The 27,293-nt window shown below is 36.1% G+C and overlaps 1 protein-coding gene across 1 annotated transcript in view; it reads left to right on the top strand.

Moving 5' to 3' along the window:
- The window catches only part of LOC101889685 (uncharacterized), a 123,252-nt gene that overhangs the window by 76,925 nt on the left and 19,034 nt on the right, over nt 1-27,293 (top strand). The window contains exon 6 of the mRNA XM_059118639.1: nt 4,969-5,166. Coding sequence (XP_058974622.1) covers nt 4,969-5,166 — 198 coding nt within the window. The remainder of the gene's footprint in view (nt 1-4,968; nt 5,167-27,293) is intronic.

Below are 27,293 nucleotides of genomic sequence, written 5' to 3'. Positions count from 1 at the left end.
AAGTTTTTTTGGTCCATTTCAATCCCTAAATATATGGCGATCATCTCCAAAAAGAGTAGGCTTCTATTCTGACCCTCATCTGATCCCCATGCCATATTTCGTTAGGATCGGGCCATAAATGCGATCTGTATATGATATCCTGATATTCTAACTACTTAGTTTTGTTAGCTGTAGAAATATTACCAAATGAAATTCAAAATGAAAATATGCCAAAAATATGACAAAATTGAAAAAATATGAGCAAATTTTACAAAATCAATATTTTCATCTTTAGAGAGATATTTTATGCGATTTTTTTAGACGTTTTTTCTTTCCTGCCGAGAGGCCATTCTGAATTAATGAGAACTGTCGAAATCAGTTCAGCCATTCTCGACATATAAGAGATTTTTCAAGCATATCTTCTTTGATAGACATATATATCGCATATTTTTGCTATATATTCGATTTTGTGTATCTTAACATCAATGTAAAAATCAGAAGTAACCTTGTCATGGCTTTGTGATTTCGCCAGGATTTAAAATATTCGCGGTTTGATGAAAAATTTTGAATTTTTTCAACACAAAATATATGGTCTATTTTACCCGCTAAATATTATCCGATGACCACCCAAATTGGTAGCCTTCTTCCCCGCCCTAAACTCTAGCTACATGCGAAGTTCCGCGTCGATTGGTCTATAATTGCGACCTGTATAGCTACTTCAAAATCCGACATTTTTTCAGTTTTTGGTCCATTTTGTCCCCTAAATATTATGCGATCATCTCCAAAAGAAATAGGGTTCTATTCTGACCCTAGCCCAACCCCCATTCTAAATTTCGTGAAGATCGGGCCATAATTGCGACCTGTAGAGTGATTACAAATTAACATGGACAGACGGACAGACGGACAGACGGACGGACGGACATACATAGCTAGATCGACTCAGCTCGGCGAGCTAGGAAGATCCATATATACTTTCCTATGTGGGAAATCAATATTTCGAGGTGTTACATAATTTTTGGCCCAATCAAACTTATAATACCCCCAACACTAGTGTTGTAGGGTATAAATAATCCATGCCTATGGCTCCAAAGATCCTTAAAAAATATCGGAAAATCCACGCTTATGGCTCTTTTGGTCCTTGAAAAACATTATTAAGAAATCCACGCCAGTGGCTCCAAAGGCCCTTGAAAAATATTGGAAAATCCACGCTTATGGCTCCTTAGGTCCTTAACAAATATTGGGAAATCCACGCTTGTGGATCTTTAGGTCCTTGAAAAAACATTAAAAATCCACGCTTATGGCTCCTTAGGTCCTTGATAAATTATTTAAAAATAATTCAAGCCTATGGCACCTTGTTCCTTGAAAAAATATTTAAAATCAACGCTTATGGCTCCTTGTTCCTTGAAAAAATATTAAAAATCCACGCTTATGGCTCCGTAGCTCCTTGAAAACATTATTAAGATCTCCACGTCAGTGGCTCCAAAGGTCCTTGAAAATTATTGGAAAATCCACACCTACGGCCCCAAAGGCCCTTAAAAAATATTGAAAAATCCACGCCTATGGCTCCAAAGATCCTTAAAACGCTTATGGCTCCTTAGGTCCTTAAAAAATATTTAAAAATAATCCATGCCTATAGCTCCAAAGGTCCTTAAAAAATATTGAAAAACCTCCTTTCCTCCTTAGGTCCTTAAAAAATATTGGAAAATCCATGTTTATGGCTCTTTAGGTCCTTGAAAAAATATTAAAAATCCAAGCTTATGGTTCCTCAGGTTCTTGATAAAATATTTAAAAATAATCCATGCCTATGGCTCCAAAGATCCTTAAAAAAATATAAATATAAATATAAATATATAATAATAAAATCCACGCTTATGGCTCCTTAGGTCCTTGAAAAGATATTAAAAATCCACGCTTATGGCTCCTTAGTTCATTCAGAAGATTACTATGAAAATGAGAGTCCTTCTAAAAGTTATTCAAAAGAATTCTTAAAAAATCAGGATAGTCCTTAAAAATGTTCTTTTTAAATCCTTACAAGTGGCTCTAAAGGTCTACCTTTATGTGCCTTAAAAATATTTCCAAACTTGTGGCTCTTTCGGTCCTTGAAAAATATATTATTTAAAAAATTCACGACTGTGGCTACAAGATTCCTAAACAAATGTTTTTTTTTTGTTTTTTTTTTTTAAATCCACGCTAATGGCTCCTTAGTTCCTTGAAAAAAATATTAAAAATCCACGCCTGTGGCTCCAAAGTTCCTTAAATTTTTTTGGAAAATACACTTCTGTGGCTCTTTAGGACCTTTAAAAAAGTATTGGAAAATCCACGCTTATGGTTCTTTATGTCCTTGAAAATATTTTATTAAAAAAAAGCCTATGGCTCCATAGATCCTTTAAAAAGTATTAGAAAATCCACATCTATGGCTCCATAGGTCCTTGAAAAATATTATTAAAAAATCGTTTATTATTCCTTTGAAAACTATTATTAAAATAACCAGGCTTATGGCTGCAAAGGTCCTTAAAAAAATATTAGTAAATGCACAAATATGGCCCCAAAGGTCCAAAAAAAATGTTGGAACATCACAAAAAAACCACGTTTATGGCTCCACGTTTATGGCTCCATATACCCTTGAAAAAATATTTAAAAATAATCCACGCCTATAGCTCTTTAGGTCCTTGAAAAAATATTAAAAATCCACGCTTATGGCTCCAAAGATCCCTAAAAAATATTAAAAATTCAAGCCAGGACATAAGGAGCCATAACCTTATGTCCTGGATAAAATATTCAAAAATAATCTATGCCTATGGCTCCAAAGATCCTTAAAAAATACTGGAAAATCTACACTTATGGCTCCTTAGGTCCTTGAAAAACATTATTAAGAAATCCACGCCGATGGCTCTAAAGGTCCTTGGAAAATCCACGTCAATGGCTCCTTAAGTCCTTGAAAAAATATTATTAAAAAACTCACGCCTGTGGCTCCTTAGGTCCTTAAAAAAATGAAGAATCCACGTTTATGGTTCTTTGGGTCCTTGAAAAAAGTCCACGCCTATGGCCCAAAGGTCTTTAAAAAATATTAGATAATCCACACCTATGGCTCTTTAGGTCCTTGAAAAATATTTTTTAAAAATTCACGCCTATGGCTCCAAAAGTTCCTGAAAAAATATTATTAACAAGTAAAAAGCTTTAAGTTCGGTCGGGCCGACCTTTGAATACCGTTCATCATTTGGAACGAATTTGGCAATTAAAAAAAAAATAAAATCCGTTTAAAAGTCTGTTAAAATCTTAAAAATACCGAATGTAGCTGTTATATTAGGGTCTATACGACGACGTGGAACTGCATTAGCAACTTTTAGCCATTACAGTATTCAAACACGAAACTAATAATAAAAAAATAATTCATTACGAACTTCAAATACAAAATTTGAAACAATTCCGGTGAATAATATCGGTAAAATCATCAAACTACAGAAAATCGTGAGGTACCGTTATATGGGGGCTATATGAAGACGTGGACCTGCAGAGACAATTTTCTGTCTTAGGTTGCACTATCCATTACGAACTTCAAATACCAAATTTGAAACAATTCCGGTAAATAATATCGCTAAAATCAATAAGGTACCGAATATTGGGAGGTACCCTTATATGGGGGCTACATGAAGACGTGAACCTGCACAGACAATTTTCTGTCATAGGCTGTAGTATCCATTACGAACTTCAAATACCAAGACAATTTTCTGTCTTGGCGACATTTCCGCTGAATAATATCGTTTAAATCCCCAAACTACCGAAAATAGGGAGGAACCATTATATGGGGGCTATACCAAAAAGTGGACCTACATGGCCAATTTTCAATACCAAAAGTCCTGCAGACATCGTATATATTTGAGTAAAATTGTATCAACCTACGTCATTTCGTTCGAAAGCTAGAGTGATTTCCACAGATGGACAGCAGAACAGACGGGTCGACAAAAAGATGGACGGACATCGCTAAAATGTATATTTCAAGGTCTTACAACCGGAATGACAAACTTAATATAACCTTCATAAAAAGGTGGAGGGCATAAAAATATTCTAACACGTGTGGTAAAAAATAAATATTCCACTTTTTGTAGGAACCTTAAAAATTATTCTTTTTTGAAAATCTACAATAAGTAGCTTTTTTGAAAAAAAAAAAATTCTATAAAAATTCATAATAATATTTTGTTAAAAATCCATATCAGAAGTCCTTGAGAGTATATTTTAAAAATATTCATTTAATTAAATTCTTGAAAAATTCACCCAATTTATGTTTTCTTTGTTACGATCCTTAAACCGTTTCTTTTGCACTCAATCGCTTTGGTATTTGATTCGTTGCTATTTACGGATCTTAACCACATTTCAAGCCCCATTAAACTTTCACCTTGTCCGTTAATTATTGTTATTAAAAGTTATTATGATTTTCTCAAAAGCCATAAAAATGGCATTTCCCCTTTGATTCCTTTATTTGTTCGTAACCATTGACAGACAGGGAAAGTGCAGGAAGGACTATTTGAAATCGAATGTCTGCAGAATGCAACAACCACTAATTGAATTTTTTTCCTCCACTCTGAACTTTGTGGATGTTCATTTCTTAGCCCACAAACTCAGTAAACATCCTCCTCGAGAAGAAGAAGAAACAATTTTCAATTTTTTTCCTTCTACACCATCACATTTCGCCTTCATTCTCCATCTCCATCATAGAACACATCATCATCAGCTATTCCATCAACCTTGTGTCTTATGATTGTTCTTTTTTTGTGTTCTCTGCTTGTTTTTCTTGGTATCTGCAATGTAATTATTGCAACAACCACACTTACAACAACAACAACAACTACATTCCTTCCGGCCATAATGAATGATGTCCTGGTTTGCAACGATGTTGCAAAAACACTGATGACGTTCTTGACTACTTTCCTTGCCAATCTATGGATATGCTCCTGCTGTCGGCCCCTTACATCTTGCCTCCGCCGTTGCCAGTATGACAGTGTGGCTGGTGTCACCGCCTGCGGTGGTGGCGGTGGGCCACAAGGTGCCGTGGATAAACCCTTCCTACTGCAAGATGGCCGTGTCGGATTACGTGCGAGTTTGGATAAGGCCTGGTACACCCATGGCGAAGATGTTTGTGTAACCATAAATATACGCAACGATAGCAGGAAGACAGTACGAAAAGTTCGGGTAAGTCGAGTGAGAAAAATTGAAGAGGGGGAGGGGGTGTTTCCATTCTTGAGAATCCACCAAAGTGTTATCCGTGATTAAATATTTGTAAGCCATAACGAAGTTGTTGTCATTGTATTTTTGTTTTTCTTTTTTCGTTTTGTTTTGGATGGTAATGAAAAGAAAATAATGGAAGGATGCAGGGAAAATGCATGGAACCACATCATAAAATTAGATTGTAATTTTATCGTATTTTTGTATTATCCTGAGAGAGAAGAGGGAGAAGAAGAAGAAGAAAAATAAGGTAAAAGGTTTTAAAAACATTGAAGATAATAAGTGTATTAAAGACAAATTGAGGGAGAGAAGAAAAGAAAATTGCATCAACTTTAAAAGTTTGCCGAAGACATTATAAAATATTTTTTTAAAAAGTCCTCGTTTGGTGGAGGTCTTGAAAAAAAACTCTTTAAAGATATCCACACTTTGTGGAGGTCTTGAAAAATATTCCTTAAAAAATCCTCCTCTGGAGAAGACATTACAAATATTAAAAAATAAAAGCTATATATTCCGCCGGGTCGAACTTTGCATACCCTCCACCATTTGGAACGAATTTGGCAATTTAAAAAAAAAAAACCATTAGAAATTCTGTTAAAATCTTAAAAAATACCAAATGTAGCCGTCGCATTCGGGTCTAAACGAAGACGTGGACCTTCATAGGGAACGTTTGTCATAAACCATTACAATATTCAAATGCGAATTTGGTTAATAATGTAGCTATAGCTATACCAAAACGTAGACCTGCACGGACAGTTTTCTGCAATAGGCTGTAGTATCCATTATCACCAAAATACCGAATATCGTGATATACCGTTATATGAGGGCTAAACGAAGACGTGGACCTGCATACAAATATGTTTGTCATAGGCTGTAGTAATAATTTTGAAATAATTCCGGTAAATGATGTCGCAGAAATCATGAAAATACCGAATATCGGGAGGTATCGCTATATGGGGGTTATACGAAGATGTGGACCTGCACATATAATCTCTGGTCATAGGCTGTAGTACCCATTACCAACTTCAACTACCAAATTTAAAACAATTCCAGTGAATACTATCGCTAAAATCATGAAAATACTGAATATCGGGAGGTACCGATATGCGAAGACTTGAACCTACATTGCTCATTTTCTGTCATAGGCTGTAGTATCAATTACGAACTTCAAATACCAAATTTGAAACAATTCCGATGAATATTGTCGCAAAAATCATCAAATACCAAATATCAGGAGGTACCGTTAAATGGAGGCTATACGAAGACGTGGACCTGCATAGACAATTTTTTGTCTTAGGCTGTAGTATCAATTACGAACTTCAAATACCAAATTTGAAACAATTCCGGTGAATAATGTCACTAAAATCATCAAAATAGAGAATATGGGGAGGTACATTTATTTGGGGACTATACCAAAACGTGGACCTACATGGCCCATTTTGAATACAAAAAGTCCTGCAGACATAATACACATTTGAATAAAATTTTATCAATCTACTTCACTTCGTTCGGAAGCTAGAGTGATTTCCACAGACGGATAGACAGACGGTCATCGCTAAATCGACACAGACTTTTATGCCTATCAAGAATATATATATATATATATATACTTTGTGGGGTCTAAAATGTATATTTCGAGGTTTTACAAATGTAATGTATAGGTTCACGTTTCGGTATAGCTCCCATATAAAAGTACCTCCGTATATTCGGTATTTTGATGATTTTGAGGATGCAGGTTCACATCGTCGTATAGACTGCAACATTCGGTACTTTTAAGATTTTAACAAAAATTTTAACGGGTCTATTTATTTATGTATTTTATTTATTATTATTTTTTTTTTTTTTTTTTTGAAAATTGCCAAATTCGTTCCAAATTGTGGAGGGTTTTCAAAGATCGGCCCAGCCGAACTTACAGCTTTTTACTTTTTTATTTTTTTAATTCACTTTATTCTATAAAAAAATCCTTGTTTAGTGTCCTTTTTTAAAAATTACTCTAAAACTGTATTATCGGGACCTTAAGGATCCTTGAAGATCTCAAGCTCATAACTATTTAGATCTTATAAAAGATATTCCTAAAAATCCACGTTCATCTTGTCCCTGAAAGATACCTTCTAGAAAGTTTGGATTTTTCAAAAAAATCTTTCATAAATCTTAAAAAAAAATTAGAACAGTGTTCACATGTTTGTTCGGGATACCATGGTATTTCGTTGTTGAAAAATGCTAAGGTTTAAGCCCAGTATTGTTTTTTAGATAAAAACAACGTTTGTTTATTAGTGGAGAAAGATTGTAATGTTTACAAAGGGTAAGGCATGGAATACCTAGGTTTCGGAAAGAGCAACCAATCCTCATCTCGTTACTTGGTAAAAAAAGTTTTTTTTTTTCCTGGGGGAGAATATCCCTAGACAAAAAGCGAGGGAACTGATGAGGATAGTTAAGCGTAACTATTTTGCAACAACGAAATTGTAAGGTATCCCGAACAAACATGCTAACATTGTTCTAAATATAAAAATATTATTTATATAATTATATTTTATATTTAAAAGCGCAATATTGCCTGCCGATTGCGAACTTTTTCTCTTAGCAGAAAACTTCCATGGTTGCTCCCTAATATCCTTCTTAAAATAATGAAATCTTCTCATACTTGCAACTACAGGGTGAGATGAAAAAACTGCAACCAACTTTAGACAGCGGTTATTTCTAAGCCACTCGTCCGACAGCTGTTGAAATTATTCCAGTGACAGCTCATTTTATTGTTTACAAGCGACCACAAGCATTTTGGTGAAAATTTTCCAGAAAAAAAGTTATTCGGAATGGAATTCAAGCGTGATAGTGTGATTTCTTTATATTTGGCTGGAGAATCACAAGTGGCTATCGTTAGAGCACTCCCGCATTTAAATGTGAATAAATCTTTTGTGTCTCGTACCATCGCTCGTTGCCGTGATAATGCTGACGTAGCCTGGCGCCAAGGAAGTGGACGGAAGAAACCAGCAGCATCAGCAGAAATGGTTCGAAAAGTAAAGAAGAGACTTGATCTAAACCCACGTCGCAGTGGCCGAAAAATGGCTCGTGAGTTGAACATATCGCGACAAATATTGAAAAATGAGCTCGGGGTAAAGCCATTAAAATGCAAGAACTTACACCGCAACAGAAAGAAAAAAGACTCAAAAGAACGGCTTCGCTTGGCCGAAAGTGGTGAACAGCCGAATTTGGTTTTCTCCGATGAGAAAACATTCATTGGCATCAGAATAAACACCGAGTATTATCGCGAAAATATTCTGGAGGGTGTATTAAAGCCTTGGGTACGCAGACCTTGGACATTCCAACAGGACTCATCACCATCGCTCATCGCACTCAGCACGCGCCACCCAAGAATGGTTAACAAATGAGGTTCTTCGCTTCATTTCCAGCGCACAATGGCCACCAAAATCTCCGGATACCAACCCGTTTAACTATTGTGTCTGGAGTATGAAGGCCATAATTCGTGCCAAAAATGACCAATTCGAACAAATCTAAACTTATTATAAAATTTGATGCTATTTCCGACAGTTTCTGCTTTCATTCAATAAAATTAAAAAAAAAAAAAGTAATAAAAGTTATGGCGTTTGACTTTGTTGCAGTTTTTTTTTATCTCGCGCGGTTTACCCTTCATAGTATGGTGTAGGAAATAAAAGTTTTAGAGTTTTAAGATTTTGTTAAATTCCTGACCAAAAATCGTGGTTTATTCAAAATCTTATTTTAAGTCGATTTTCAAAACTGATTTGGCCATAATTGAGAATTTTTTTATAGCCTCTTATGTATTCACCACGTATATGAAAATGTATTATCTTAATTTTCCTAGTTTCTCTTCTATGTCCCTGGCACGGATGTTTCAGTGAGCCATCAATTAATGTGTTTTACATCGTCAGTGAATGTCTAATGACTTTTCTATTTCCAACCGAACACTTTATCCGACACAATATAAATAATAATTTCATCCAAGTAATGATTAAATTATGATTGCTTCCAATACAAATGACAACTCCCATGACCTTGTAGTTTTTTTGTCTGGTATGACCTTCACAAAATTAGAAATAAAGACAACAACGACAATAACTTTTAATTAACACCTGAACACCGTTGCCGTTGCCCTTCTGCGGACAGTTTTATGGCTTTACTAATCTAATTTATACATTTATGATGTTTCTAATAAAAATAGAATAAGAAGAAAACGACGAACCAGAAGAAGGAAAATGAAAAAGTCCTGAATATTAATTATGGTATTATTAGTTACAAACCGGCGAACAACTTAGCAACTTATTTCGGGGCATAATGTTGCAAATTTATTAAGTTATTTATATGCTTTAACAACAACAAAAGATTCTCTTTTCTGAAATGAGCAAATGTTCGCAGAACGTGTTAATAATTATAACTTATCATTATACTATCAGCCATATGACTAGAGAGGGTGAGATAAAAAAGCTGCAACGAAGTCAAACGTCATAATTTTTACATTTTTTTTAAATTTTATTGAATGAAAGCAAAAAATGTCGGAAATAGCATCAAATTTTAGAATAAGTTTAGATTTGTTCGAATTGCCTTCAAACGGCCAATGAAACCGTCACACGCTGCCCGAATGTTTGCTCTGCGGTATTTTTGCCCATTCCCGGCGAAGCGCTTGCTTGAGGTGATCGACACTTTGGTATTTTTTAGTGACAATCTTGCTTTCCAAAATACTCCAGACACAATAGTCCAACGGATTGGTATCCGGAGATTTTGGTGGCCATTGTGCGCTGGAAATAAAGCGAGGAACCTCAAGTGGTAACCATTCTTGGTTGGCGCGTGCTAAGTGCGATGGTGTTGAGTTCTGGTCCAGGGTCTATGGCCAAAATGTTTGCGTGCCCAAGGCTTTAATATTTTCGCCATAATATTCGGCATTTATTCTTATGCCAGGGTCGATCAACACGAGCGGTGAGCGTCTGGCTATTATGGTGGCCCAAACCATGAGTTCTGGTGGCCAACTGAAGGTGTACATTTTCAGCTGACCTCTTTGACAAGCAAACACGATCATTTTGTTTGTTCACAAACTGCTGGACAACGAATGTTTATACCCTACAACACTATGTGTTGGGGGTATTATAAGTTCGATAGGGCCAAAAATTATGTAACACCTCGAAATATTGGTTTCCTAGGAATGTATATATGGATGTATGTCCGTCTGTCCATGTTAATTTGTAATCAAGCTACAGGTCGCAATTATGAACCGATCCTCACGAAATTGAAAATGAAGGTGGGGTTATGGTCAGAGTAGAACCCTATTGTTTTTGGAGATGATCACATGATATTTAGGGGTTGAAATGGACCAAAAACAGAAAAATTTTCTGATTTTGCAGTTGCTCTATGAGCCACAATTATGAAATTACCAATTTGGGTGGACATCGGGTAAAATAGACCCTAACTTTTATGTAAGAAAATAGGAAAATTTTCACTAAACCGCGAGTATTTTCCATCCCAGCCAAATCACAAATACATTAAAAGATCCCTTCTGACCATTACAGTGATGCTAATAGCCAAGAAATCGCATATATAGCAAAATAGGTACAATATATAGTATAGGCGTGCGTAAATATTGGCCAAATTCTCCGGGTCAAAAAAACCAAGGGTAACCTCTGGGCAGAGCTCTTTGACATTATTTCAAAAACGAGATCTTCCAAAATGGATTTGGATGTAAGGGGACTTCTAACATATTGTAGTGTTGTAGGGATAACATGGTCGGCCCCGCACTGCTATAGCCTTTGCTTATTTGTATCTCATCGGACAAAGCCAAATTCGGCAGTTCACCACTTTCGGCCAAGCGAAGTAACTCTTTAGCTCTTTTGAGTCTATTTTCTTTCCGGTGCGGTGTAAGTTCTTACACTTTTTGGAATCTCAATGGCTTTAACCCGAGCTCATTTTTTAATATTTGCCGAATGGAATATTGCGATATGTTCAGCTCACGAGCCATTTTTCGGCCACTGCGACGACGCGGGTTTCGATCAAGTCGCTTCTTTACTTTTCGAACCATTTTTGTGCTGATGTTGCTGTTTTCTTCCGTCCACTTCCTTAATGTCGGGCTACGCTACCAGTATCACGGTACGAGCGATGGTAGGAGACACAGAAGATCTATTCACATTTAAATGCTGGAGTTAGAGCGATAGCCACTTGTGGTTTTCCAGCCAAATAGAAAGAAATCTCACTATCGCACTTGAATTCCATCATCCGGGTATTATGTCTTTGTGCATTTGTTTGTAACAGGCAAAAGGAAAAGAGATAGACCCATAGTTCCTTTTGATGATCTGCATAGAATCACATTCTGAGTCGATTTATGCATGTCCGTCTGTCCATGTATTTTTGTAAACAAAGTACAGTCGCATTTATTGCCCGATCCAGATGAAATTTTGCACAAATCATTTGTTTGTCCCAAGGACGAACCCTATTGAAATTGAAGATAATCGGTCAAAATTTAGATATAGCTCCCATATATATCTTCGTCCGATTTGCCTTTTATTGTGCACCAAACGTGTAATATCAGCCCAGATAGTAATGTAATTTTGCACATACAACCAAATTAGGCCTGAAAATAAGTATGCCAAATTTGATCTATTTGATTGACATATATATTGATTTGTTATTTTTGTCCTAGGCAGCCGTAATATGCACTTTGAAACGACAATATTTGGGGAAATATAATAAATACATCTCGGAAATACATTTGCCAAATTTTATCGAGATCGGCTCCGATTTGGATATAGCTCCCATATATAACTTCGTCCGATTAACCTTTGATTGTGCACCAAACGTCTAATATTTGGACGAAATTTGGCACTTACGAGCAAATTGAGCCAAGAAGCTAGTATGTCAAATTTGGTGAAGATCGGTTCAGATATAGCTATAGCTCCTATATATACTGTTCATCCGATTTGTCATATTTGTTACCCACCGCCGTAATATGCACTCCGTAACAACGATATTCAGGGAAATATATCAAATACAGCTCAGAAATATCTTTGCCAAATTTTATCGAGATCGGCTCCGATTTGGATATAGCTTCCATACCTATTTTTATCCGATTTCAAAATTAATTGTGCACCAAATGGGCAATACAAGTCCGAATTGAAAAGATACAAATGCTTCGGCATATTTAGTCCTTTGAACTTTAAATTATGATTATAATCATAGCGTGTATGATTGAATTCTCCCATAAAAACTTTTAATTGTTATGCGCAGCTCTACTAAATTAGCAAAGTGGTGTAAGGTATCATAAAGTCGGCCCGCCCGACTTTAAGACTTTCTTTACTGTTTTTTTTTTCTGGAAAATTCTCACCAAAATGCTTTTGCACGCTTGTAAGCAATATAATGAGCTGTTACTGGAATAATTTTAACAGCTGTCGGACGAGTGGCTTAGATATGACAGCAGTCTGAAGTTGGTTGCAGTTCTTTCATCTTAACCTGTATAAGCCCACATATAAATTAGAAATCGGTTAAGACAACAAAAAATGATTTTTGACCAAGAAAATCGGATTATAAGTGAACATGCGATGCTGCTACTTATTTTATGTTATTCAAAAAAATCCCCATTGCCATAATAAACGTAACTTACTCCAAGCAATACTGCCAATATTCATACATTTATGTAGGCCCATATCCCTCAGTTCAGACATCCTGCCAACAATGCAAAACAAACGATCTTTTGTTTTTCCGAAAGAAAATAGTTTTCAATACCCAATAAACCCATTGTGAGAATCGATTACAGTGTTACAACCAATTGTTGATATGGAGATTTACGTTTTGGATTAGTTCGGTTCAAAACGAATATCAAAACATTTCACAGAACAAAAAAACGTCCTTCTTTTGTTCCCATTTCTTTTATTTGCTTTCATTGTTGCCCGTCTTCCACTGTTCTCAAACACAAAAAGAAAGTCATAAAGGCAATTGTAGACGTAAAGGAATTTTTGCATTATGGCCAAGGAAGGGTAAAAAAAAACTTCGAGACAAGGGTTTTTTTAATCATCCTAAAAGCCAAGCTGTGGCAAATTTACCTTTGGTACCTTTTTTGTAACTTTAGTCTATAGTCCTTTTTTCTATAATATTATTTTATAATATTCTGCCAGTGACATTTTATTACATTAAATATTATTGCAAAACACAAACAATTGTGGTTTGATTTTTTTTCAGATTTGTATTTATTGTTATTTATTATATATTTTTTTATTTAATATTTAAAAATGTTATTTTACCATTGCCATTATTTTGTTTTTATGTGTTTTCATACAGGTGATGACCTTTGCTTTCAAGTTGCCCTTTTTTTAACAAAATTTATCAATTAGCGAACCTTTGGCAAATTGAATTTAATTGATTTCAATTAATTTCTCGCATATTTTTTATACTCCACTATAGAACATCGAAAATGGTGTTTACAGTATTGAGATATATTTATATATATGTATAAGTTTGTATGACATTTAATTAAGCTTTTGCTATGGAATTTAACGACAAATTCGATTGAAAATATAGGAAAGGAAAGTTAATGTCACACTCATAATCCAAATACGAAGGCAGTTCGGAAACTTCTTAGACTAGCACAAAAAGCGCGGTATAAACAGAAACAAATTCCAAAAAAATCGATTAAAACTTCTGTTAAAATCTTAACAAGTTAAAAAGCAGTAAGTTCGGCCCGGCCGAACTTTGAATACCCTCCGCCATTTGCTAAGGAATTTAAAAATTTTCAAAAAATAAAATCCTTAAAAAATTCTGTTAAAATTTTAAAAATACCGAATATAGCCGTTATATTGGGGTCTATACGACGTGGACCTACATAGGCATTGTTTGTCATAAGCCATTACCATATTCAAATTCGAAACTTGAAATAAACGGTGAATAATGTAGCTAAAATCATCAAAATATCGTATATGGGGAGGTACCGTTATATCAGAGCTGTTCGAAGACCTGGACCAGCATAGAATATAGGGAAGTACCTACCGAATGTAGGGAAGTACTGATATATGGGGGCTATACGAAGACCTGGACCTGCATAGACAATTTTCTGTCACAGACTGTAGTTCCCATTACGAACTCTACATACCTAATTTGAAACTATTCCGGTAAATAATGACGCTAAAATTATCAAAATACCGAATTTTGGGAGATACCGTTATATGGGGGCCATACGATGACATGGGCCTGTACAGACAATTTTCTGTCATAGGCTATAGTATCCATTACGAATTTCAAATACCAAATTTGAAACAGTTCCGGTGAATAATGTCGCTAAAATCATCAAAATACCGAATATCCGGAGGTACTGTTATATGGGGGCTATATGAAAACGTGGACCTACATGGCCCATTTACGAACTTAACCTGCCTACTGGAAAAATAAACACGTATGCAAAATTTTAGCCTTCTATCTCCATTCGTTCGAAAGAATGGACAGACAGACGGACAGACAGACGAACATGGCTAAATCGACTTTGAATTTCACGCTGATCAAGAATATATATACTTTGTTGGGTCTGGCATGAGTATTTCGAGGAGTTACAAACGGAATGACAAAGTTAATATATCCTCCATGGTATGGGGGAGGGTATAAAAATACCGTATATGGAAGATATATGATACTGTGGACCTATATAGACAATTCTATTTTTGGGGTTCTGGGGTTTCAGACAATTCCGTTGAAAAATGTGGCTACAATTTTCAACATACGGAATATAGGGGGTGGGGGGACATTATATGGGCGCTATACTAAAACGTGCAACTATTTATAAAATTCTTCTCTAGGGGGTAAAGTACTTTGAAGTAACCCCTTGTGTGGGTTTTAAGATAATTAAAAAAAATTGGCTAAAATGAGGGGGTACCGTAATATGAGTGCTATATAGCCTTCGAACTTTACCAACGTAAAATTCTAAGACGATTTAGCCCTGTCCGTCCGTCCGTCCCGCTAGGGTCAAAACGTATAAAGATGGTGTTTAACTCAGGGGAGTGGGGTGAATGGCTTCGACAGCGGCAGTAACAACAACTATAACTCCCCAGAGTTATTATGTGAGACGATGTGTAGGTGAGAGATGTGGTGTGGTGCTGGTGATTCGCGCGTGTGGTGCAAAAATAAAACACAGAAATATAATTAGTGTAATTCAATATATGATTTCATAGTTTTATTGGTGTTCTTTCTTTTCAACGACAAATTACCTTCAGTAATTGGGGTGGCGACCGAGGCCTGTGTGCTTTCGCTTTCGTTTCTAAAAGACAAGTGAACGCAGAGGTTCTAAGTGATCGCAGGGGATCCCTTGTCTATTTCTAATACATATGCAAATACAGACAATTGAACGCAGAGGTTCTGAGTGACCGCTGAGGGTCCCATGTCTGTATATTATTACAACTACAACTACTTCCAATGAGAGCAAGGTGAGCCTACCGCCAACAACCAATACCCAGCGGCGATCCGCTCACTATGGTATCCGCCAAGGGAGTTGTAGAGGAGATGTCAGTGTGCCAATCAGCATCCGTGATTGACGAGTATTGGAAAGTTGTGGTGGAACGTATCGAACTTATACAGATGGGAAACTACAATTTTGCGCAAATCAGTCTTTCTTCTGTAGGCAGGTCAAGTTTGAAGATGGGCACGACATCGTATATCCCCCATATAACGGCACCTGCCGATATTCGGTATTTTGATGATTTTAGTCACATTTTTTAATGGAATTGTTTAAATATCCATACTAGAAGTTGTTTCTAAGCACTTTACCCCCTGGAAGAGAAATGTCTATGTAGATGCACGATATCGTATAGCCCACATACAACGGTACCCCTGGTATTCGATATTTTAACGATTTTTGGGACATTTTTTTACCGGAGTTTTATCAAATTTCGTATTTAGAATTAGCAATGGGTGCCATTTTGCCAGAATTGTCTATGTAAGTCCGGGTCTTCGTATAGCCCCCTATATCAGTACCTCCCCATATTCGATATTTTGATGATTTTAGTTACATTATTCACGGTTTTTTTAAGTTTCGTATTTGAATATTATAATGACTTATGACAAAAGTTACCAATGCAGGTCCTCGTCTACATATAGACCCCAATATAAAGGCTATATTGGCTATATTTTTAAGGTCTCAAAAGAATTTATAGCCGATTTTTTTTTTTTTTTTTTTGAAAATTTCCAAATTCGTTCCAAATGGAGGTTGTTGTTGTTGTAGCAGTTCATACTTTTGTGTTCGATTTGACTCCTCTCAATCGTATTCTGCCTCTAAGTACAGTCTCAAAAAGGATGCAACCTGTAGGGGTTGGATCCTCAATGAGACTGGAGTTAGGTGGATAGGTTTGCCTGGACAGCGAAAAAGGTGCAGCGGTGCCTGTGGACCTGGGCCACAAGCTGGGCAGATATTCTGCACATCGCTGTCGATCCGGGCCCAATAGGAATTTCACCATCCGGGTCTTAATTGAGCCAAAACTATTCGGGTTTGTCCCATCTTCAGCTGTGATGGGAGAGGGATGGTCTCCTAGTATAGTAATCACTCTATATCCTTCCATAACTTTTGACACCGCGTTAGAGTAAATATTATTCAGTCCCGCTTGATAGGCCTGTTGATCTAGAGGCTCTCTCTTATACCTAGGTACCACTCTCTCTCTCTAGATCCTGAAGGTATGTCCTTATGTGCCTAGGCGGAGTTTGCCTATCCACCAGATGTTGATTCGGATGGCTCTGTCGGTAACAACCGGTTCTAATGGTGGCATTCTGGCAGGACTGAATATTTTTCCACTGCGTTGCACTAACGTTGGCGGAACACACTGGAGGCGCATAGTTTACCACAGATGGAGGTGGGTATTTAAAGTTCGGCCCGGATTTATCAAAATCTTGGCTCCTTTGATAAGCGTTTGATGATAAAATTAACGCCGCCAATCAGGTGTTTGAATAAAACAAACATTGGCGTCTTTAATATAATTTCAGTATCAAAATATTTAAACGCAAAAGTTTCATACATGTATATCGATGTTACGAGTTTAAAACCCTTTGCTTTCCAAACGATTCAAGATTTTTTTAAACATGACAGTTTTGGGAATTTACCCAAATGACCTGGCCGATATTAGCTATTTTCTTCCTCGATCTCAACGAAATATAAATACTTCAGTGTGTCCCCTTTTGAGAACACAAGTTATACAACAACCCATGGCTATAGGACTGGACCATTATTATATTACAACACAGCCCTACAAATTAAGTTCTAAATAAAATTGAAGCCTATTGAAGAAGACAAGTAATACCCATTTTACAAACAAAAATTTAATGCAGAGTTCCGTATGCAAGACTTAATTTTATCTTCTTCTTCATCTTATACGCCAAATAACATCCGAACACCAAATTACTTTTCCACAACAGCGTATGTAAACTAATTAAAATTATTTCATCCGCTTGGGTAAAATTTGGTCGGATGTCAAAACGTGATAAGGGAAAACCTCATTATTATTCGCAGACAAACACCACCTACGAGCGCTGACTGGTGGCACACAATGCCGCAACAAAACGGAAACTAAAACAAATAATGGCAACATAAATGGAAATCCTTTGCAAAAAAAAAAATATATATTTTTGTATGCCACGAAATCGCATAATTAGAGAACAAAATATCAGCTGGTCCTTTTACAAATTTGGAGCTTCGGCAGTAATAACAGCCAGTGGCCAACACCCCAACCATATGTGGGCAAAATTTAATTCAAAATTAATATTTGATGTCCAGTGCATACTGGAGTCCAAAATGTTGTCCACATTTGAATTGGGGCAGGGGAGAAATCCTCCGTCTAATGAAAAGACCACAAGAAAATAATAATACCATACTTCTGCCATAAAAAATAATTTCTTCTCATTTCATGCACAAGGGAAAATTCGTTCTGCATTTTTTTTTTTCATTTACTTTAATGGAAAAACATTAACATTTTACGACCCATTAAATTTACAAGCCACAAAGAAGTAAAACATATTTATTTGTTTTTAAATGGGTTGTAATTTTATTGTTCTGCAAGTAAACCACAGTTTTACATTCAATATTATAGTCGACTTTATTGTTCTCTAACCATTGGAAAGTCTAAACGCAAGTCATGGGCAACCATTGGTTTTGGACACTACGGGTGCCAAACACATAATTTAGAAATGAGAATGTTAATGTTTCAAATCAATTTTAATTATGGCGCCCAGGATCCATTGGAAAAATAAGGTAGCCTGCCTAAAGTAGGAATACGTGGGTCGATTTTTGGCATTGAAAATTGGAATTGCCCATTTCGAATTTCGAAAAAGGAAAATTATGCTGAATTGTGGTAGGTTTGTGCTCAAATATGCCGAATTTTTTCGAAAATCGAAAAAAATTCTGAGATTTTCAACAAAAGATTTTTTTTTCAAAAAAAAATCTCAGAGAATTCCATTTTTCGAATTTCGAAAAATTTAAAGTTGTGCTGAGTTGTACTCGGTTTGTCCCCATTTGTGCCGTTAAAATTTTTTCGATATCTTTTACCAATTTCGAAGAGACGACAATTTCGAAAGTATGCCAGAATTGCAATTTTCGAAAAATTAAGAGTTGTGCTGGGTTGTGCTCCAACATGTTCTTCTTCAGTTCTGTGACGATATAATATCAAACATGACGATAAAACATATATTTTGCTTTATGGATTTCCGGTTGCTAAAGAATTATAAGTTCTAAAGCCTGACCATTTTGCAACAACAAAAAAAAGTTCTAGAAAATAAAATCTAACGAAATATACAGGGTGAGATAAAAAAAAAGGCCATAATTTTTACATTTTATTTTTTTAATTTTATTGAATAAAAGCAAAAAATGTCGGAAATAGCATCAAATTTTAGAGTAAGTTAAGATTTGTTCGAATTGGTCACCTTTGGCTCGAATTATGGCCTTCAAACGGCCAATGAGACCGTCACACGCTGCCCGAATATTGCTCTGTGGTATTTTCACCCATCCCCGGCGAAGCGGCACACTGGTATTTTTTAGTGCCAACCTTGCTTTCCAAAAAAAGACCTTGGAATGTCCAAAGTCTGCGGTCAAAATGTTTGTGTGCCCAAGGCTTTAATACGCCCTCCAGAATATTTTCGTGATAACATTCGGTATTTATTCTGATGCCACGGTCGATTAATATGGACGGAGAGCGACCATCGGCTGCTATGGCGGCCCACAACATCACCATGGCCGGCGCTTGAGTTCTGGTGTCCAACCACTGCTAAGGTGCACATTTTCAGCTGACCTCTTTGGCAAGTAAACACATTAATTTTGGTTGTTACAAACTGCTGGACAACGAATGTTCTCTCATCGGAGAAAACCAAATTCGGCAGTTTACCACTTTCGGCCAAGCGAAGCTCTTTTGAGTCTATTTTCTTTCCGCCGCGGTGTAAGGTCTTGCACTTGGCTTTACCCCGAGTTCATTTTTCAATACTTGCCGAAGGAAATATTGCGATATGTTCCGCTCACGAGCCATTTTTCGGCCACTGCGACGCGGGTTTCGATCAAGTCGCTTCTTTATTTTTCGAAACATATCTGCTGATGTTGCTGTTTTCTTCCGTCCACTTCCTTGAAATAACGGTTTTAGCCTCTTTGTGGAACAAATCCGTTTCCGGACATTTGAAGTCGATCTAGCGATGTCCGTTTGTCTGTCTGTCTGGCAGGTTGGTGCTCACGATAACTCTCGAAGGAAATATCCGATTTTATTCAAATTTGGTACATCGTAATATTCTTATGAAACTTAAATTGAGTTCGGAAATGGGCAATATCGGTCCACACCTTCTAGCACCTCCCCCACAAAAAGTCGAAATTTCCAAAAAAAAAAATATTGTACTGCACAAAAATAGAAAGAATAATCCAAGTTTGCTCCAATTTGGCAAATTGCAATATTGGCATCAGTGCTAGGCCAGGTGCCAAAATGGACAAACTCGGTCCACTCCCTTTAGTAACTCACTCCCCCACAAAGGGTCAACATTTTGAATAATTTTAACTCTTATAAAATGTGAGGTAAGGTTCCCTTTATCGTTCTGTATCTAAATGTTTCTCTTAACCAGACACCTGAGATAAACATAGAATTTATGATTTCGCATAAAATTGTTCGATTTTCTTGTAATTTTGCCCATACAAATATATCTATCTGTATTAGATGAAGTATGAAAATAGAATACTTCGGTCCAACAATATTGGTTCGTTCCTTCGGAACCTACTCCATAGAGGGTCAATAATTTGAATAATTATAACTGAAGTCAAAATCTTTTTAAACTAACGAACATTGACCTAGGATATACATCTGTCGGTAAAGCCAAATTGTGCAAGTAAAAAATCTGTAAATTCGGCCTGGCCGATCCTTGAATGCCTCCACCATTTGGAACGAATTTGGCAATTTTCAAAAAAAAAAAAAAATGAAATCTGTTAAAAATTCTGTTAAAATCTTAAAAATACCGAATGAAGCCGTTATACTAGGACCTATACGATGACGTGGACCTGTATAGGCAACTTTTGCCATAAGCCATTACAATATTCAAATGGGAAACTTTTAAAAAAGTCGGTGAATAATATAGCTGAAGTCATCAAAATACCGAATTTAGGGAGGTACTATTATATGGGGGCTATATCAAAACGTGGACCTACACAAACAATTTTCTGTCATAGGCTTTAACATCCATTACCAACTTCAAATCCCAAATTTTAAGCAATTCCGGTGAATAATGTCGCCAAAATCATCAAAATGCCGAATATCGGGAGGTACCGTTATTTGGGGGCTATACGAAGACGTGAACCTGCACAGGCAATTTTCTGTCAAAGGTTGTAGTACCCATTACGAGTTTCAAATACCAAATTTGAAACATTTCCGGTGAATAATGTCACTTAAATCGCCAAAATACCGAAAAAAGGAGGTACCATTATATGGAGGCCAATACCAAAAGTCCTACATACATAATACACATTTAAGTTACATTATATCAACCTACCTTATTTCGTTCGGAAGCTAGAGTGATTTCCACAGACGGATAGACGGACGGACATCGCATAGAATTTTATGCTGATCAAGAATATATTACCTTGTGGGGTCTAAAATGTATATTTCGAGGTGTTACAAACGGAATGACAAACTTAAAATACCCTCCATACTATGGTGGAGTGTATGAAAAAGGGGAGAATTAATGTGGCGCCCAAGCACACCCAGTGCTCTTTTTTTACATATGAAAAAATGTCCACCAACTATTACTATACATTTTTCAGAGGATTTTTATTTTATTAATTTTATTTTTATTTTATTTAAAAATCCTTTTGCCATAGAAATAAGGCAATGTAAAACCTCATAGGCTTTCTTCAACAAAAAAACATTGGCATATACATACACATGTTCGCCCCGTCACAATATTCCCACATTATGACTGTCATCAGTTAACTGCCCATAAACCCACATGATGTAATAAAATCTGTCTCTCTTTGTCTATCCCAGTGTGTAACAATCCATCAAGGATATGAGCAAAACATTGCGGATGGTCCTTGAAATGTGTGTAGCTATTATCCACAACGAGACCAAGGGAAACTCAATAATCAGATTTATGAAACATTTTTATGGATTGTGTGATTTATTATTTGTACTCCGACCCTTTGCCACTCCCCCCCCCTCCCCCTGGTCCTTAAATTTCTGCCCACTGGGAATTTAGTATTCCCAGAAAAATGAGATTCATCAATGGTTGGTGACAAAAGAGAAAACAAAACGAAGTAGAAGAATGGAATGACTAAATAAACGCAAATGACAGACGCATTTTTTCTTTTTTTGTTCGCAACGATATTTGATTATTAACCGATGAATGTGAGTGGAGGGAGAATAAATGGAGGGATATATTTACGTGCATGTGTGGGTATGTGTATGCTGGTATGCATATGTATGTATTTCTGTGGATGTAAATGAAAATCTTATTACGGTTTTTGTTTTTCTTTCATTTTTATCGTAATGTCTTTAATGGGTATGAATATTGGCTACTGTTATGGGAATTGTTAACTCACTTTATTACCTCAATTCGAAATGGATTTTTAGCGTTAGGCAGTATGGGTGGTCAGGTTCATTGATTAATGAGTAACTAACTCTTTCCAAAAGTAGTAAACTATGACATTTGAAAATAATCAAGTAACAAAGTTGTATGTTCGGCCAAGCCGATTTATGAATACCCTACACCATTTGGATTTTGGCAATTTTCAAAACAATATTCAAATGCGAAACTTGAAAAAAAATCGGTGAATGATGTAGCTTAAATCATAAATATACCGAATATCGGGAGGTATTGGGGCTGTACGAAGACGTGGACCTGCACAGACAATTTCCTGTCATAGGCTGTATTATTCATTACGAACTTCAAACACCAAATTTCAAACATTTCCGGTTAATAATCTCGCTTAAATCATCAAAATACCGAATATAGGGAGGTACTGATATATGGGCCCTATACGAAGACCTGGACCTGCATTCACAATTTTCTGTCACAGACTGTAGTTCCCATTACGAACTCTAAATACGTAATTTGAAACTACTACAGTGAATAATGACGCTAAAATCACCAAAATACAGAATATCAGAAGGTACAATTATAGGGGGCTATACGAAGACGTGGACCTGCAGAGACAATTTTCTATCGTAGGCTGTAGTATCCATTACGAACTTCAAATGCGAAATTTGAAACAATTCCGGTTAATAATGTCGCTAAAATCACCAAAATACCGAATATCGGAAGGTACAATTATATGGGGGATATACGAAGACGTGGACCTGCAGAGACAATTTTCTGTCATAGGCCTTAGTATCCATTTCGAACTTCAAATACCAAATTTGAAACATTTCCGGTGAATAATGTGGCTAAAATCATCAAAAAAACCGAATATCGGGAGGTACTGTTATATGGAGGCCATACGAAGACGTGGACCTGCACCGACAATTTTCTGTCATAGGCTGCAGTATCCATAACGAACTTCAAATACCAAATTTGAAACAGTTTTGGTGAATAATGTCGCTAAAATCAATAAAGTACCGAATATCGGGAGGTACCATTATATGGGGCGTATACCAAAACGTGGACCTACATGGCCTATTTTCAATACCAAAGGTCCTGCAGACATTGTATACATTTGAGTAAAATTTTATTAATCTGCTTCATTACGTTCGGAAGCTAGAGTGATTTCCACGGACGGATAGATGGAGGGACATAGCCAAATCGACGTAGAATTTTATGCTGATCAAGAATATATATACTGTGTGGGGTCTAAAATGTATATTTCGAGGTGTTAGAAACGTAATGACAAACTTAATATACGCTCCATACTACGGTGGAAGGTATAATAATGAGATGTGTGAAATATGAAGATAATCGGATGCTTATTTCGGATTTTATGACCGTTTTAGTTATTCAAAACTTTGACCCGTTTTGGGGGGAGGTACGAGATCTTGTGTTGATAGAAATATTGAGGTGTGCCATGTCTGAATGGAATCGAAAGTTAATTTCGTGTTTTATGAACTTTATGAATATTCAAAATTTTGACCCTTAATGGGGGAGGTACCAGAAGGAGTGGAGCGATATATCCTATCTTCATCTTCACACCAGACCTTTGGTTAATGAAAATATTGTGATGTGTGTAATTTGAAGACAATCGGACTCTTACATCATATTTTATAAGATTTATAATTATTCAAAGTGTTGACCCATCTTCGCAGCAGATCTTGTGTTAATAAGAAAATTGGATATGTGAAATATGATGAGATCCGGTTGCTTTTTTCGGATTTTATAAACGTTTTGGTTATTCAAAACTTTGACTCTTTGTGGGAGAAAGAATGGTCCGATCTCTATCGTCTTTACAACAGAACCTGTGTTGATAAAAATATTCAGATGTGACAAGTCTAAATGGAATCGGATGTTAATTTCGCGTTTTATGAACTCCATAGATATTCAAAATTTTTAACCTTTGTGGGGGGGTACCAGAAGGAGTGGACCGATATATTCCATCTTAACACCAGATCTTGCGTTTATAAAAATATTGGGATGTGTGAAAATTGATGACAATCTGACTCTTACATAACATTTTATGAGCGTTCTAATTATTTAAAAATTTGACCCTTTCTGGGGGAGGTACTTGATGCAGTGGACCGATATTCTCCATTTTCACATCTGACCTATTCGGATTTGCAAAGTTGGAGCAAAATTGGATTATCGTTTCTCTTTCTGTGTAGAAAATATATTTGAAAATTTCGACCTTTTGTGGGGGACGTACCAGAAGACGTTGACTGATATTATCCATCTCCGAACTCGATCTAAGTTTGAAAAAAAATATATATATATACGATAATCCAAGTTTGGACCTAATCTGATACTCCCTTTGAGAGTTATCAGGCGCACCCACTATTCTATATTAGCTTTGTCATTCCGTTTGTATCTCCTCGAAATATTCAAAAATTCAATTAAAAATTCTGTCTGTCCGTCTGTCTGTCTGCTGTTATCACGCTCTCTTTCGATCGAATTGAGATAGAAGGTTAAAATAGCCCCCAATTTTCGGCCTCCCGATATTCGGTATTTTCATGATTTTTACGACATTATTTACCGGAATTAATTCAAATTTCATATTTGAAGTTCGTAAAGGGTGCTACAGCACATATCAAAAATTTTTGTTTGCCGGTTCAAGTCTTCATATAGCCCCCATATAACGATACCTCCCGATAGTCGGTATTTTGATGATTTTAGCTACATTATTCACCGGAATCGTTTTAAATTTCGTATTGGCTGATCTTAATGGGTACTACAAGCTTTGTATGTAGGTTCACGTCTACGTATAACCCCTATATGACGGTACCTCCCGATACTCGGTATTTTAATGATTTTTGCGACATTATTCACTGGAGCTGTTTCAAATTTCGTATTGGGCAATTGACAGAAAATTTCGTAAGCAGACCCACGTCTTCGTTTAGTCCCCATTTTCAATTAAGTGGCAGTTTTCGGGGTTTTTTTTTTTTGAAAATTTTTAAGTCCCATGGCGGAGGGTATTAAAAGTTCGGCCCTGCCGAACTTAGCTACGTTTTTACTTTTTAAACAAGTTAAAAAGCAGTAAGTTCGGCCGGTTACTTTAAAAAAAATTCTGTTCAAATTTAAAAAATTGGGGTCTATACGACGTGGAACTACATAGGCATTGTTTGTCATAAGGCATTACCATATTCAAATTCGAAACTTGAAATAAACGGTGAATAATGTAGCTAAAATCATCAAAATATCGTATATAGGGAGGTACCGTTATATCGGAGCTGGGCGAAGACCTGGACCAGCATAGACAATTTTTTGTCACAGGCTGTAGCATCCATTACGAACTTCAAATACGACATTTCAAACAATTTCGGTGGGTTTTGTACCTAAACTCGTCAAAATACCGAATATATGGGGGTACTGATATATGGGTCCTATACGAAGACCTGGACCGACATAGACAATTTTCTGTCACAGACTGTAGTTCGCATTACGAACTTCAAATACTAAATTTGAAGCAATTCCGGTAAATAATGTAGCTAAAAGCATCAAAATACCGAAAATAAGGAGGTGCCGTTATATGGGGGCTATACGAAAACGTGGACCTTCACAGATAATTTTCTGTCATATTCTATAGTATCCATTTCGAACTTTAAATACCAAACAATTCCAGTGAATAATGTCGCTAAAATTATCAAAATACCGAATATCGGGAGGTACCGTTATATGGGGGCTATATGAAAACGTGGACCTAAATGGCCCATTTGCGAAATTAACCTGCATACTGGAAAAATAAACATGTGTGCAAAATTATAGCCTTCTATCTCAATTCGTTCGAAAGATAGCGTGATTACAACAGAAAGGCAGACAGACAGACGGACATCGCTAAATCGACTTAGAATTTTACGCTGATCAAGAATATATATATATATATACTTTGTTGGGTCTGACATGAATATTTCGAGGAGTTACAAACGGAATGATAAAGTTAATATACCCTCCATAGTATGGTGGAGGGTATAAAAACTGGTTTCTACTAAGACTTAAAAAATAATATTTGAGGTACTAGTTCGAAAGTGAACTTCTTAAGGAACTAGGTCCAACGATAGTTTTTCTTTGAGATTTTTGAAGAATTATTTATTGAAGAATACTTTTCCGGCATAAGTAATATGCTTGCTTTTTTGTGAAATAGCACATGAGCGTAGGATGAACCAGTGTAAATAAGTCGACCATACTATTTTATTGTTTTACAAAAAATCCAGCAAAAAACAAAGTCTTATATGTATTCTCACCTTAAGAATTTAAAAATGTGGCAAAGCAATGCTTCACCTTGAAAAAACATTTTTATTTTGTAAAAAAGTTAATCCCAAAGACTCTTATTTTTAAAAACCCATAAATCCAATTTTCGTTCGAAGAAAAGATTAAGAAAAATTGTTCATAAAGTCCGCTACAAACACTTTTTATTTCTTTTTTTTACAATTTACTTCATGCAAAATAAGTTTTACAAAGTTTTCAAAGCAGAAAGCTTTATTAATATCTCCCACTACACACACATACACTCACATTCATATTTACATGCGTAAGAAGAACATTATATAACATTGTTACATAATGTATGCCGCCATTAAGATATTAACATAAAAATGTAATGGAACAAAAGTGCCCACAAATCCTTCACAGCAGGACAGCATTTCAAATGCGATGGCCATCACCACGAAAAGAGAGAGAGAGAGAAACAAACAAGCCAGGAAAGTATTGACAAACTGGCGGGTAATCAAAAAAAAAGGAACGTGGATTTCATTTTCCTCCACAAATCTCAAATTCCTTAAAGTCAAAGAGCGGTTAAGGCAGAGAGAATGGGCACACGCAAAAGGAAATTGCCTTTTTTCTGTTCCCTGGTTTCATGTCCAAATCTAAATGTCAGTATTTACACAAACACGCAGTGAATGGTACAGGGCTGTTAGGCCTGGGCTAAGAGTAATGTTAAATTGTATTGCATACTTTTCGGGGACTGGCAAATGACTTTTGGATATTAAATAGCTAAACCAAAAAGGAAATTGAAGTTTATGGGCCAA

The sequence above is a fragment of the Musca domestica genome, unplaced genomic scaffold (genome assembly GCF_030504385.1).
Source record: "Musca domestica strain aabys unplaced genomic scaffold, Musca_domestica.polishedcontigs.V.1.1 13, whole genome shotgun sequence".
Taxonomy (NCBI): Eukaryota; Metazoa; Arthropoda; class Insecta; order Diptera; family Muscidae; genus Musca; species Musca domestica.
The sequence above is the reverse complement of the archived record's forward strand: the minus strand, read 5'-3'. Positions and strand labels throughout refer to the sequence as shown.